The sequence below is a fragment of the Sorex araneus genome, chromosome 5 (assembly GCF_027595985.1).
Source record: "Sorex araneus isolate mSorAra2 chromosome 5, mSorAra2.pri, whole genome shotgun sequence".
Taxonomy (NCBI): domain Eukaryota; kingdom Metazoa; phylum Chordata; class Mammalia; order Eulipotyphla; family Soricidae; genus Sorex; species Sorex araneus.
In genome coordinates, this window is record NC_073306.1 from 118,426,087 (window position 1) to 118,440,821 (window position 14,735).

Here is a 14,735-nt window from a genome sequence, read left to right on the forward strand (position 1 = left end):
GAGTCCGGTACGAATGCAGGGGAGACTTGTTCATAACAAAAACATTTATTGAGTGGCCACAGCCTCACGGGCCCTGCTTCCTGCCTTCTTGCTTAGTGTGCGGGGTCGCACGGGCGGCTGAAACGGGGGTCCTGGTGCCCCCACAGGCCTTGCTGCCAGGCATGGCTTCCCTCTGGTGCCAGAAACTCAGGAACCTGGACTTGAACTTCATCTGTCCCAGGACTTGCCTGCTGGCAACTCTGGCCCGAGGGTGCGGCGCCCTAAAGTCTGTGCAAGCCTAGGCCTCGGGGCCTACTTGAGCACAAGCATGGCCTCGGTGCCGTCCTTGGCCGTCAGGTGGAGGCCATGAGTGAGGTAGTACTCCCGCCGCAGGAACGCGTAGAAGTAGTCAGAGATGAGCAGGATCTGCAGGGGAGGGGAGGATGGAAGTTAGAGGACTCAGGCACCTCCTCCTAACCTCGGACCCCTGACGAGTGAGGCAGGTGTGGGGGAGCCTCTGTCCAGGGAACCCTACATTTGGATCTACTGTAGCCCCAGAAAGTCTTGCTGGCACTTCAGCAACTGCTTCTACTGCACCTTCCTCTCCCTAGCCCCCGCCCCATTCCAGCCCCTCCCCTCTAGGTGCCCACTGTTAGGGTGCCCTCCCCTCACTCCGCTCTCCGACCCACTTCTCACTCCAGGAGTACAGTGCCAACCTGGGTTCCCCAATCTTCCCTCTGGGCGCTCAGCCCCCCTGCTCGCCTCCTCCAGGTCACTCAGCCTGACCTCCACTCTGACAGTGGCCAGGTCCGCCCCGCCTTCCACTCCCGTCCCACTCCCCTCTCCCTAAAAGCTTTTCAAAGTAGATTCCGTCCTGTTACTTTCCAGCTTTCATTCTTCCTGGTGCATCTGGGGCTCTTGCTGGGCCCCCCAGACAGGGAACGCCTGCCCTCGCCCGCACACACCGCTGCCAACTCCCCCACCTCCCACGCCAGCCACACTGGTCCCTTCTCTTCCCTGGCAGCCCTGCGTCTCTCTCCACCTGGAATGTTCTCCTATTTCTGCCTTTGGTCTCTGAGATGCCGGCCCATTCCATTGTGCTGGGCCCTCTGGTGCACAGACAAGCGAGTCTGGAGTCATCTGTTGGTCTGAGTGACAGCTGGTGCACTGGGCAGGGTTCTCTGAGGGGCTCTGCCTCCTCAGTGTGGGATCCACTCAGTCTTTTTCCTGTGCAGGCCAATACTCAGAAACCCACTACAGGGGCTGGAGCAATAGTAGAGGGGAGTGTTGGCCTTGCATGCAGCCGACCCTGGTTTGACCCCCAACATCCCCCCCAACATCTCATTTGGTCCCCGAGCCCGCCAGGAGTGATTCCTGAGTGCATAGCCCCGAGTAAGCCCTGGTTATGTGCAACCAAGCCAGTTGTGCCCCCAAAACCAAAAAACAAACAAACCCCACCTGTGTTCCCTTTCAGAGGGAGCGGGTATCTGCCAAGGTCCCTCGTTGAACCTGCAACTTTACACCGTCCCAAGCGCCCCAACAGGAGGATGTGGGGACAGTGGGCACTCAGCAGACACCCACCCCAAGTTTCCAGGCTCGCAGAGGTGTTTAGACTGTCGTCTGCTCATGGCTGAGGTGGGAGACATGTGGCAAAGGACTGGGAGCAGGTCAGAGGTTGAACCTCTAATGCCCAAACCCTGCCCTGAGCAGCCTCTCAAACAGGGATGGGGAGGGAGTCAAGAACCAAATAGGGCCGGAGGGGGAGTTCACCGCAGCCCACCAGGAAGGTCCTGGTGCAGCCCTGTGGGCAATCAGGGCTCGGGAGGCCCTGCAGAGGGCGAAACCACACCAGGAGCCAGAAGTATGGCCAGGAACCAGGCACGCCCCTCCCCACCCCCCAGGGCACAGTGCTCCGCTGCTGAGGCCTCAGAGAGCTGGCGGGGCCGGGAGCAGTGCTCAGAGGAGCAGAGGGGCTGCGAGGGCTAAGCGGACTGGGCTCCAACGCAATGCAGACTGGGGGCAGGTGCCACAGCTCAAACAAAAGGAATGAGCCAACTCCAAGCTGCACACGCCAAGCCAGACAAGCAGGGGTCAAATTTCCTAGGCAGGGGGGCTGGGAAGCACAGGGCCAGGCATCTTCCAGAATGTGGTGGACCCTGGTTTGATCCCCGAATCTCTGAGCACAGCTAGGTTAAAAAAAAAAAAAGCCCCAAAACCAACACCCCCAAACTGCGCCTCCCCCCGCCCCCCAAAAAAAACCCAAAAAATGAAGTACCTCTCTACTAAGAATTTCAATGTAGGAAAAAAATTTACAAACTAGTCAAGCTTCTGATTGCTTTCTGATACAAAGAAAAGGGGTTTATATGACTAAGGACAGGCTTGATTAGGATCATCACTGATGGTCCTTGGAAGAAGAAGGATGCAAAGAAAGTTTAAAATGGGGCTTGCTGGGGGCCTGAGCAGGTATTTGCCTCCATGTGGCTGACCAGAGTTTGATCTCTGGCATCCCATATGGTCCCCTGAGCACCTCCAGGAGTAATTCCTTTTTTCTTGGGTGGGGGTGGGGGTCACACCAGCAATCCTCAGGGGTTACTCCTGGCTCATGCACTCAGGAATTACTCCTAAGAGTGCTCAGGGGACCATATGGGATGCTGGGGATCTGAATCCGGGTTGGCCCCATGCAAGGCAAGCACCCTACCCACTGTACTATCACTCCAGCCCCACCAGGAATAATTACTGAAAGTAACCTGTGGGTATCACTGGGTGTCACCCAAAAACAAAAAATTAAAATAAAATAAAAGCCACTAAGAACTTGCCTTGCCCATGGCTGACCCAGGTTGAGTCTCTGAGATACGCCATGGCGTATCTGAGCCCAGCCAGGAGTGATCCTTGAGCAGAGCCAGGAGTAAACCCTGAACACAGACTGGTGTGGTCCCCTGGCCCACTGCAAATGTGCAAGTATCAGTAATTTTGGATGATTTATAGAAACAGTGCAACAAGAAAGCGAGCGATGACAAAATAACACAGCTTCTAACAAATGTGAAGGCTGAGGTAAGAAAGGAGAGCGCATACCTTCTCAACTGCTCAGGCACTGGAGGGTAAATAGGAAAGATTCCATCAAAGGGCTGGGACCCGTGTCCTGGATGCACGAGGGCTGGTCTGATCCCAGGCATCACCTGGCCCACTAGCTCGGCTGGGTGTAGCCCTCCCTGCTGGAAACTGAAACAGTTCAGCCAATTCATTCATTCCATGTGCCCATGGAATGCCCTGGGCATGAAGAATGGTCCAGTCTCACAAGAGACAGAAACTGCAATGGGAGATGGTGAGATTCTAGAAGTCATACTGACAGTGGTATAAAAGATGGCTAGAAAACAACACTCTTTGGTGAAGAAGATCAGAAGCCAGATAGAGGTTTGGGGACCACATCTGGTGGTGCCCAGGGCTTATTCCTGGCTCAAGGTTTAGGGGTCACTTCTGTTGGGCTCAGGGGATCATAGGCATGCCAGGGATCAAACCTGGGTCTGACACATGCAAGGCAAGCACTCTACCTGCTGTACTATTGATCCAGTCCAGAAGATACTATTTTTTCTTCTTTTTGGGTCATCGATGACTCTGCACTCAGGAATTACTCCTGGCGGTGCTTGGGGGACCATATGGGATGCCGGGGATTGAACTCGAGGTCACTGCATACAAGGCAAATGCCCTACCTGCTGTACTATCACTCCAGCCCTGAAGATACTATTTTGGATAGGAACTACGTGCTGCTTTCACCGGTGAGAAAAAGCAGGAAGGCAAGCCTGCTGTCACAGACCATATGAAGAGTGCTTCGAAGTCATCAAACATCCCTGAGATAAGGCTTTCTTGCCTTTGAAGTCTTTTCTGGAAAAACTCCTGAGAGGCAGGAAACAGAAGAAACTGGTAAAATGAACCAGTGAAAACTGACAGACGTTAGCTGCATCAGGAAAGACGCACGAGGATGAGGCACCCGGGTCAGGCCAGTGAGACCCACATGTGGCTGGCATTTGTGAGTCCGGTGTGTAGTGTGGGGCGTGAAACATTCACGCACACACACACTCGCTGCCTCTGCTCATGCCCGCCCTGGGCGGGACAAGTCCCTCCTGATTCCACCAGCAGCATCGCCTCCCCCGACTCCCCAATCTCATAGGTTCCACAGAACCCCCGAGGTGTGGTCACTTCCTGTAGGTCCACCAGGCGCAGCTTCACCTGCTCAGCTGTGGTCTGCACTCAGAATGCTGGCGCTCTGCAGCTGTTCGTTTCTCTTCACCCCGTGCCACTGCCCCCCTGTGGGGTCCCTCCGACCATGTTTCTCTCACTGCAGCCAGAAGGGGCCCAGCACCCACCTTTGGGCCATGAGACGGTGTTACTAGGGCAACTGGCAGAGCAGGGACAGAGCAGAAGCAGAAAGAAGGGGTCTGAACACTCGCCAGCTTAGAGCCAAAGGCTCAGGCAGGGGGCAGTGGAGGGAGAAAAGGCCCCAGACCTGAGCGTCTGCATGTTGCAGAACTCCCCAACATTCCAGGCAGGGCTTGAGACTCCCCAGCAGGAGGGGAGCAAACTCAGAGGTGAAAATTTTGTCTGGGGTGACGTGGGAGTGAGGGGAGGAGGCTGTGTGGCTGGTCTGCCTGCGGCCTGAACCCCAGTTTCTGGCACTGACGGTGCCCCTCGTTAAGCACGGTGGGAGGGCAGGGGGCTTGGAGCAAGTGTGCTGACAGCTCCCTGAGATGGAGCCCCGAGGCAGCAGAGATCATGAATTTTGGGTGTCTAGAAGTGGGGTGCAGGAAATGGCTTCAGCAGGCCAGGCCGGAGCTGCAGCTTTCTGGAGAAGCAGGTGCTGGCGCTCAAGCATATTGGGGGGCAGGGAGCTGGGGGCGTCTCCATCAGGAGCAAGAGAGGCTGACGGGCAACTTCAGAGCTGGACAGAGTTGTGGGGTGACCTGCCAACTCCCAGGCGAGAACAGATACCGAGTGGGAGGAGAGGGAGAGACAGGGCCACGCCCGCTGCACCTCAGGCCCAGAGGCCGCTGCCTGTGCCCAGGCTCCCAGCCTTCCCTCCCTGCCAGGCGGGCTGTGGACCTAGGAATCAGTCGCCCTCAGCCTCGAGCCAAAAGCTCTGCAGAGGCCGGAGACACTCAGCGCTGAGGCCTGACATGTGGCCAACTCTGGTCTGATTCCTGGCACTGCTGGGTGGCCCAGGGGATCCCCAGAACATCGGAGCCCGATCAGCACCCCATCCTCAGGACCCCCCACCGAACTGCCAGCCTGATTGGCTGGGAATCACTGCAGGGGTCCTGGGAACCCTGAGCACCTCTTGGAAGCAACCCCAAGAGCCAGAAGCGTGGTCAGGCCCTCAGAGGGACAGGCCCATGTGTCCTCAGGGATCATTCCAGATGGACCGTATGAGATGCCGGGGATTAAAGTCGGGTTAGCTATGTGCAAGGCCTTACCTGCTGTACTACTGCTCCCACCCGTTTTCTGTTGTGTTTTGGGGGCTGGCCATATCCGGTGGTGCTTGGGGGCTGCTCCCAGCAATGCTTGGAGGGCGGGGGACACCCTGTGCTACTGGAGGTTGAATCTGGGCCTCCCGCATGCAAAGCACAGGCCCAGCTCACTGAGCTCTCTCCAGCCCTGGGGTCCTTGAATTAGGGTCAGTGGGAAATCTGCTTTATTCTTTTTTTTTTTTCCCGCTTTTTGGGTAACACCTGGTGATGCACAGGGGTTACTTCTGGCTCTGCACTCAGGAATTACTCCTGGCAGTGCTCAGGGAACGTTATGGGATGCTGGGAATCGAATCTGGGTTAGCCGCATGCAGGGCAAACGCCCTACCCATTGTGCTATCATTCCAGTCCCATCTGTTTTACTCTTTTAAGTGAGCAAAATTTAAGCACAATCCTCTTTTTTTTCTATAATAAAAGCAATTTGTGGGTAGAAGGAGAGAGAGAGAAGGAATGGGAGGGAGAGGGGGGGGAAGAAAGACAGGGAAAGAGGGAGAGAGGAGGGAGAATGAGGGAGAATGTGGGAAAGAGGAGAAAAAAAGGGGGGGAGAGGGAAGGAGGGGGAAGAGACAGAGAGAAAGAGAGAGAGAGAGAGAGAGAGAGAGAGAGAGAGAGAGAGAGAGAGAGAGAGAGAGAGAGAGAGAGAGAGAGAGCGCATCTGATCCCTTGGTTTCCTGTGTGAACACTCCCCTAGGAATTGCTCTGGCTATTTCAGGAGTCTGTCAATACTACTATTTCCCATGTAAACATGAAAGGTAAGGTGACAACAGGACCCACAAGTGCAACATTCTCAAACCTGGTGGTTGTTATCCTGTTCTCAAGAAAACTGTAACCTAGAGAAGTGTCACTGGTCACATGGTTAGGAAGTGGAGGGGGACCTCAACATACTGATCTATCTCAACCCTCCCTCCTTCCCTCTCCCTTTCCCTCTCCCTCCTTCTCTCTCTCTCTCTCTCTCTCTCTCTCTCTTACATACTTACACATACACACACAAACACACACATTCTATAGATGTTTTGTTATTGTCATTTCCTGGTTACTAACTCTGAGGCATTATTATAATTAGTAAATGATCTGTCCACATGCTGACAATACTTACTGGCCCGAGGGAAAATGATAGGCCTAAGGCACTCGTTTACCTGCTGGTGTCACTAACAGGTCAGCCATGATAGGCTTGACCACCACAGGGAACTTGGACATCTATGGATCCAGGGGGGCTGGAGAGTTCACTCTGGAACATTCTTTTTCCCTTGCTTCCCAGGAGGCAGGGCTGGGAGGGGAGAATGAGGACGGGCCACAGAAGACCCCACCTGGCTAGGAGAGGGAGGAGCCCCTGATGCTGACCACCCCAGGGGGCTCTGGCTGTGGCCCTGGGGTGGGAAGGGCAGAACGTGGCACCAGCCACAGACATCGGGCCCAAGTAGCTTCTGGGGACAGAGCCGTGACCCCTGACCTTACTGCAGGGGGTGTCCAGTCCCCCTGTAGCCCACCGCCCAGACTGTGTGCCCATGTCCCCAAGGCTTCTCCTGGCCACTCACAAGAGGAAGCCGGGCCCATTCCCTCTGGTTCCTTGAGCAGTGGCTGCACAGTTGGCAGTTGGCGCTGGTCACGCCATGTCCTCACTGGCTATCTTGGGTTGCTTCAGTCCACAAATATTTGCTAAGCGACTACTCTGGGCCGAGCCCCGATCTGTAGTGAGGGACCCTGCAGGGGTGGGCGAGGAGGGCTGGGTCTGCCTTCCCGGGTGAGGCAGACCCCACCTTCATGCAGCTCACGGGCCAGTGTGGGGGCTGAGAAGCCAGCTGGGGGGCGGCCAGTCAGAAGCTGGCTCAGAGCCGGGAAGGCACAGAGGAGAAAGAAAGCCAGGGGGCAGGGCAGCCTCAATGGGGGTTTGTCACTCTTGCTACAATTCTCAAGGACTGGTACTTGCAGCCTGTGATGCCCAGGAAGTCTGGGCAGGACCCGAAATAACGAGGGGTGCTCCTGTCCCTCACTCGGTGTCCAGGACACCGGCATGACGTGGGTGGCTACTGTGGTGAGCAAGTGCCCCCATCTGATGTTCCTGGCTACGGAACCACAAGGCTCATAGCCGCAGGCCCAGGAAGCACCTGACTGGGCAGAGCTGTCTGGCCCAGAGCCGGAGGCCCAGGCCTGAGAGGCCCCTGGCACTGACGTGCCGCATGCCTGAACACGCAGGGACACCGAGGGGAGGCAGGGCAGTGGTATGACCTGTCCGGAGGGCAACCTGGTACCATCTGCCATGGCACCATGTGCACACCCCTGACGCAGCAGGACCCTGCCTCTTGCGCCCCACCTGGAATCCATCCCAGAGAACTGGCATGTGCGCTCAGGAGCATACGGAGGCCCAGGAGAGTCTCATCCGGATAGCAGCCAAGTAACCAGAATCTACCTCCGGGACCAGGGTAGGGGCTCTGCTGGTCCAGGAAACCCTGCAACACCTAGCCAGGGCCATTCATGACCACGGGAGACAAGGTCTCAGGGCCAGGATGGGTCTCGGTGGTAAGCGTGGGTCTCACATGCATGAGACCTGTGTAGCCCTGGCAGCACCCCCCCACCCTCCCAAAATCAGAGAAGGTCTTAGGATGAAAAACAGCGAGAAGGAGAACAGCATTTGGAGTGCCCTGTCATTTCTTTATAAGGACAGCAAGCTTGGCTGGGGAGGTGGCACAAAGGGCCAGTGTGCAGGTTTTTGCTTTTTGGGTCACACCTGGAGATGCACAGAGGTTACTCCTGGCTCTGCACTCAGGAACCACCCCTGACGGTGCTCAGGGGAGCATATGGGATGCTGGGAATCGAACCCGGGTCGGCTGCATGCAAGGCAAACGCCCTATCCGCTGTGCTATTGCTCCAGCCCCCCCAGTGTGCAGGTTTCACGTGTGGGAGGTCCGTACTCCATCCCCTGGCCCGCACGGGCCCTGGGCACGCAGATGCTCTCGAGCTTGTCCCACCCCACCCAGGCTACAGGGCCCCACCTGGCTCCCCGCTGCTCACAGGCTAAGGTAAACCACAGGGCTGGACCTGAACTGTCCAGAAATGTCCAGGCAGGAACAGCAGGCCCGCCATTCACGAGAAAGCCCCGTGTCCCTACCCAGCAGCTAACGCCAGGGCAACAGCCTCCCTGTGGTCCTCCCCTGGCCCCGTGGCTGCAGCAGCGTGCCTCCTTCCCCTCCTGGCCCTCTGCGCCAAGGAAAACTAGAAGGGGAAGGGGTAGAGCCCTGTGGGATGAGGGCGGAGCTGAGTTGATGGCATGCGTCACAGAAGACAAGGAGCTCCGGCATGGTTCAGGCCCATCTGTGAGACCCTGTGAGGAAGACGATTCCGGAGTCTGCTTTCACGTCTATGGCAATGGGAACGGGGAACCTGGCGTGCCTGTTTTTTAAACCACGTCACTGCGACAGTCACAGCAGATACAGGATTCAAAATACAGGAAGAGATGGGCCAGAGAGGTAGGACAGGGGGTAGGGAGTGTGCTTTGCAATTGGCTGACCCGGGTTTGATCCCTGGCATCCCACTTGGTCCCCTGAGCCCCTCCAGGAGTGATCCCAGAGTGTAGAGCCAGGAATAGACCCCTGAGCATCGCTGGATGTGGTCCCAAAAGCAAAATAAATGAATGAATAAATAAATGTATGAAGAGAAGGACTGGGAGATGTTCAAGGGCTGGAGCACTTGCCTTGCATGTGGGAGCCCTGGTTCCATCCCAGTTCTGCAAGGTCCCCCAGTGCCAAACCAGAAGCAGCCCTCGATTGCAGGGCATGACCCCCTAAACCCCAATCAACCAACCAAACAAAACTCACTAATAGGAAACCTGCCTTTCTGTTTGTTTGCTTTCTGGGCCAAATTCAGGGCGTGCAGGGCTTACTCCAGGCTCTGCTCAGGGATCCCTCCTGGTGGGCGCAGGGGACCATATGGGGTGCTGGGGTTCATACCTGCTCAGCCGTGTGCAAGAGCCGTCCCCGGTGTATTATTGCTCCAGACCCCCTGAAATCTGCCTTTTGAACAAGCCCCCAAGGTGCAGGAAGGGTGGAGGTCCTTGCGGGTCCCCTTCTGTGACCGTTCCTGGGACTCCAGCAGCACAGCATTCAATCCGCAAGGCCAGAGTCCCCCTGGACCTTCTCTCCTGCCTTGGCTTCTGCTGTCCCCAAAATCTGAGACGCCCCTTCCCCGCCACTGCCACTGCCACAGAAATGGGCCCCTCAGCAGACTCAGTTCTGGCTCCTTCGGTGATGCTGGTAAGGCATGACACCCATGAGTCACAGCTGTAAGCCTCCTCTGGGAGGCTCCATACGTGCCAGCCAGATTCAGGGGTCACGTGCTCCTCCTTGCCTTCCCACGGGACCGTGGGCTACCGGAAGGAGGAAGTCCCCCAAGGCCGTCGGGTGCGCAGGCCCCAGCCCGGCCCCGAGCTGCCCTGGCCCCTCACCTGTCCCACGTTGAAGGTCAGGGTGATGGCATAGAAGAAATTCGAGTTGGCACTTCCTGCGTAAATCCAGAGGTGCCATAGGACGGGGAAGAGCAGCGAGCAGATGACAATGATGCAGGTGAGGACAAAGACGTTCCGCAGAACTGCAAAGAAAGACACAGTCAGGCTGGTGCGGCGTCTCTGCGCTTCTGGCCCTGCAGCAGGGAAAGCCTGGAGGCCTTGGCTCAGATCCTCACACTCCACACACACAAGAAAGCCCAGGGAGAGTAGGCTGCAACTCGAGGCAGTACCCTCGCCCACTGGAGCCTGTGGATGCCAGGGCTGCTGGGGCCCAGCTGCGGGAGGGCTGGGATCCCACTTGGCCTGCATCTGCAGGTGTGGCGGTGGAAGACCAAAGGTGCTTTCAGGCCTGAAGTGGCTGCACAACCCCTGGAGTGTAGAGCACTCGGGTTCGAGGAACAGATGATTCCTCTTGGACTTCCCTTCCTGTCTCGCTCCCCTGCTGCACGCACCCCTTAAATACTCTTTCCTCTGATGATCCCCAAATCAGACATCCTCCCTCTGACCACCTCCTCTACCTCCAGAGGGAATGTGTGAATCACCCCAGAAGAAAGCGTGGCCCCAGGTCCTGGGGACTCTGGAGGCAGCCTGGGGAAGGGACAGTAGAGAGTGGCCTCAGAGGGACCTTGGTGGAAACGCCTGTGCTCCCCATCAAGCTTCTCTGAGACGGCTCGAGCGCCTGCTCCGAGGAGGCGTCTCCAAGCCGGCTGCAGGAGCCAGCAGTTCCCAAATGCGCGTTTCCCTCTGCCACTGTGGCGCGTGCTCAGACTCCTGTCTAGACCGCAGCCTTCAGCTGGCTGCCTGCACCTTCTCTGAACTCAGGAGGGAAGATCCTGGGTGCATGCTCACAGGGCGGCCCGCAGCCCTGGGTACCCGGCCCGGCATCCAGCTGGCCTCCTTGCCCGCCTCCCTCTCCCACACTTTAGAAAATAGGCTCATTTTTAGAGGTTCATGGCAAGACTGAGTGGAAGATAAAGATAAAGCCTTCACTACTCTGATTCTGTTCTTCAGTTTATGGGTCACACCTGAGGGTGTGCAGAGGGTCGTGTGCTATGCAGCATCAAACCCAGAGCTCCCTGGGGATGGAGAGCTAGCACAGCAGGGCAAGGTGCTTTTGCCTTGTGTGCAGCAGACCCAGGTTCAATCCCTGGCACCACATATGGTCCCTGGGTACAGAGCTAGGAGTGATCCCTAAGCAGAGTGGGGAGTACTCCCTGGTCCCCCAAAACTAAAACAACAACAAAGCCACGCCTCCAGGACACAAAGCATGTGCTCCAGACCACCGAACTAGCTCTCTGGCCCCACCCGGACGCGTGTGACAGATAGGGCCCTCGCATTCTCAGTTGCTCTTCCTCACAAAGGGCCGTCACATAATAAACCTGAACGGCCCAGCCTGGCGGGCCTGGCAGTCACAGTGGTTTTTCTAACACCCCCCTGTGGCCAAGCTTGGAAACCACTGGATCCAGTTGCAGGCCCCACAGAGTGGGCGGCTCTTCCTGGCCCAGGTCACAGGGCGAAGAGGAAGACAGGTAGTTTGGAGTCCTGGTGCCGCTGAAATGCTTTTAGTCTAAGGGTCACTCTTTATGGAGACACATTAGGTGCCTTTTTGCCTTTTGAGGCTGGAGGCTGTTAAAAAGCCTTTTCTTTTTCTGAAAAACAGAAGAGAGTGCCTCGGAGGTAACTGTCTTAATGTCTTCAGCTCAATTGAAATTTGGTAACTGTGTCATCTGAGAGTATTTGAAATGCTAGTGGTGAATGAAAACCCCAATTTGGAAATGCGGGCCTGCAAGGCCCTCTTTCTAGCTGGGACTCCCGAGGTGCTGGGTTCGCAGAGAGCTGAGTCCTGGGCCGAGCCCTCCTGAGGCTGCTGGTCCTTTATCACCGAAACAGGAAGTCCAGGAAGGCAGGGGCTTGTCCTGAGAGCTGCCAAGCCTACTCTTACTCCTGTTGGTGTTTGCCATCAGGATTTTCATAATGAGGGGTGCCGGCCTGCTGGGGGCTGCCTGTGTGCCATCCCTGCACTACCTGCAGAGAGAACGAAGAGCCCAAGACTGTTCCAGTCCTGGAATTCTCTGTTCCGCAGCCTCTAAGGAATGTGGTTTTGGGCTTTATATAATGCATGTTCAGACACTATTGTCATTTGGGGGAATGGGGTGAAAGAGGTGGCACCCTGAGCCTTACACATGTGTAACATGTACTCTACCGTTGAGTTACTTCCCAACCCCTACAACTGTTATTAAACAATACTAACCCCTTGGGGCCAGGGAAGATAGAGCAAAGGGTTGGCACATATGCCTGGCACGCACAAGGTCCTGAGTTTGATCCCTGGCACTGCATGTCCCCAGAGCACCACCCTGGTGGCTTTGAGAATTGCCATAAAAGACAACAGACAACAATATTATACCTTCAAGAAAGGAAAACGAAGCTATCTCAATTTCTCCACTCCCCCATCATAGTACATTTCTTAGAGGTTCTTTTTGTTTTTGTTTTTTTGGCCACATCCAGCAGTGCTAGAGCTTACTCCTGGCTCTGTGCTCAGGGATCACGTCTGACTGTATACAGGGTCGGGGAATGAATCCAGGTTGGCCCCATTCAAAGCAGGTGTCCTGCCCTCTGCACTATGTCTTCCACTCCATTTTGCTGAAAGAAATATATCCTATTTCTAAAATAAATGAGCCTGACCACTCGGGTATGTGTGTGTGTGTGTGTGTGTGTGTGTGTGTGTGTGTGTGTGTGTGTGTGTGTGTGTGGAGGGGCTGTTCCACGCCGCTGGTCACTGTGGATTTCAGTCTGGGTGACAAGAAGGTGGCAAAGTACAGAGAGATGGGGAAAAGCCCACGGGCGCTCCTAGACACGACACGCAGCGTGGCCGAGACACATTCCTGCATGTCTGGAGAGCGCCACGGCGTGCCGCTGGCTCTGTTTGTGGTGACCTTTGCCGGAACAGGGAGCTGCTGCTCACCCTGGCTGGCTGGCGGGCCCAAGGATTAGCGCTCTCTGCCAGAGCAGATGGAGCCGGGGGCCCCGGGCACAGGACAGCTTGTTCCAGGCACCAGGAGGTGTCAGAGATGTCAGAGACAACCAGGGCCTAAAGAGACCCGATCACCTGCTGCCCGGCAGTCCAACCCCGGACGTTCACCTGGGGCACATCTGATCTCTGGCCTTGCCACGGGATTTGAGGCAAATCCCCTTCCCTCTCTCCGTGCCGCAGTTCTGGGCACACTTCTACGGAAGCGCCCCAGGTCCACTGGGGAGGCAACACGGGGGCTTGGGGACATCAATGGTTGGCCTTTTCCTTTCGAAAACTAGCTGATGGGTATATGAGATTGTATTGTAGTATTTATAACTGATGTGTATTTTATCAGTACTCAGTTTTCAGCACTCTCTGCCAGGGCTAATGAATCTCTCTCGGCCCGGGCAAGGCCGCCTGCTGCAGGCTGCTCCGGCCCGACCAGCAGGCTGTCCCCTGCCACCACGGCTGTGCTGCTCTGACTCATGCGGGCCCCAAGCACCAGAGCCCAGAGCCCGGGCCTCCACTCAGGGCCGGGCCACGTGCCTCTCTCCTCCCCTAGGAGCAATATAGGATGACAAAAAGGTGAATGGATGAGTAGGCATGTTGGCACTGGCCGCAGGCATTCAAACTGTTCAAACCTCATGAAAAGTCTGAACATGAAAAGACTTTTCAGTCGCTGGACTCCCGAGAACCGGGACTGAGGACGCTCCCGAGAGAATGATTCACCCTGTGAACTGCAAATAGGTACTCCGAGCATGAGTGCTTTCTGCCACGGCAACTGGGCACCAGGGGTGGCACCGAATGCTCGCTTGCAGCCTTAGAAGCAGCTTTTCCAGCCAGACAGCAGCAACAGTATCCAGATTTCAGGGAGCCTCACGCTTATTTCTGCGCCCCATGGCTCCACAGGCCATAAGTCAGCTTCTTTCAAGTCTTGAAGATGGGTTACTCCAGGGTTTCTGAACGACTCTGGCCACCAGGCAAGGAGTTTTGATCATGAAACTATTCAGGAAACTCCCTGCCTCTTGATTAGTGATGAGACTAACAGCAGTGCTACATATAGCTCTCCAAGCTATACATATATATGTCTTCCTATATGTTTTTGCTTTGGGGAGCCACACCCCAAGGTGCTATGGGGCTACTCTTGGTTCAGTGCTTCAGTTGCTCCTGGTGGTGCCTGGGGTCCTCATGCTCCCGGCCTTCCCGCCATCTCCCCGCCCCTGCATTTATATTCTTTCTGAAAGTCTAACACTTTCAAAAAAACCCAAACTACAACACGGCTCCAAAAGGGTAAATGGACTTGCCTGAAACACCTGCAGTTAGTAACAGGAAGCCGACTGGGGCTTAGCCAGTGTTCGGACTGCTCAGCAACCGAGCAAGAGGCCGTCACAGAAGAAGGGACGTTCTGTGTGGCACAGAGCGAAGAAGATAATGACTCTCCCTAAGACCTAGCCTGTCACACACTGAGACGCATCCACATTTGGTGACCTTCTGGCTTGTCACCAGCCACTGTGCCAAAGGGCCCCAGGCTGATGGTAACCCCCTCGTCCCCAAGCACGTGACGTCCTGTCTGTCCGGGGAGATGTCACAGGCAAGAAGACGCTGCATCCTCCTCTATCAGGCCTGTCCACCCACCTGCTGCTGACCTACCTCAGAGGCCCTGCTGACAGGTCAGTTTCCTGTTGGCAGCTGCTCAGTTTTTACTTCCTGCTTGACACCCAGGCAGCCCCAG

The 14,735-nt window shown here is 56.1% G+C and overlaps 1 protein-coding gene across 1 annotated transcript in view; it reads right to left on the reverse strand.

Moving 5' to 3' along the window:
- Nucleotides 1-26: 26 nt before the first annotated feature.
- The window catches only part of PIGU (phosphatidylinositol glycan anchor biosynthesis class U), a 97,783-nt gene continuing 83,074 nt past the window's right edge, over nucleotides 27-14,735 (reverse strand). The window contains exons 11-12 of the mRNA XM_004612552.2: nucleotides 9,934-10,076; nucleotides 27-405 (exon numbers count right to left, since the gene is read on the reverse strand). Coding sequence (XP_004612609.2) covers nucleotides 292-405; nucleotides 9,934-10,076 — 257 coding nt within the window. The 3' untranslated portion in view covers nucleotides 27-291. The remainder of the gene's footprint in view (nucleotides 406-9,933; nucleotides 10,077-14,735) is intronic.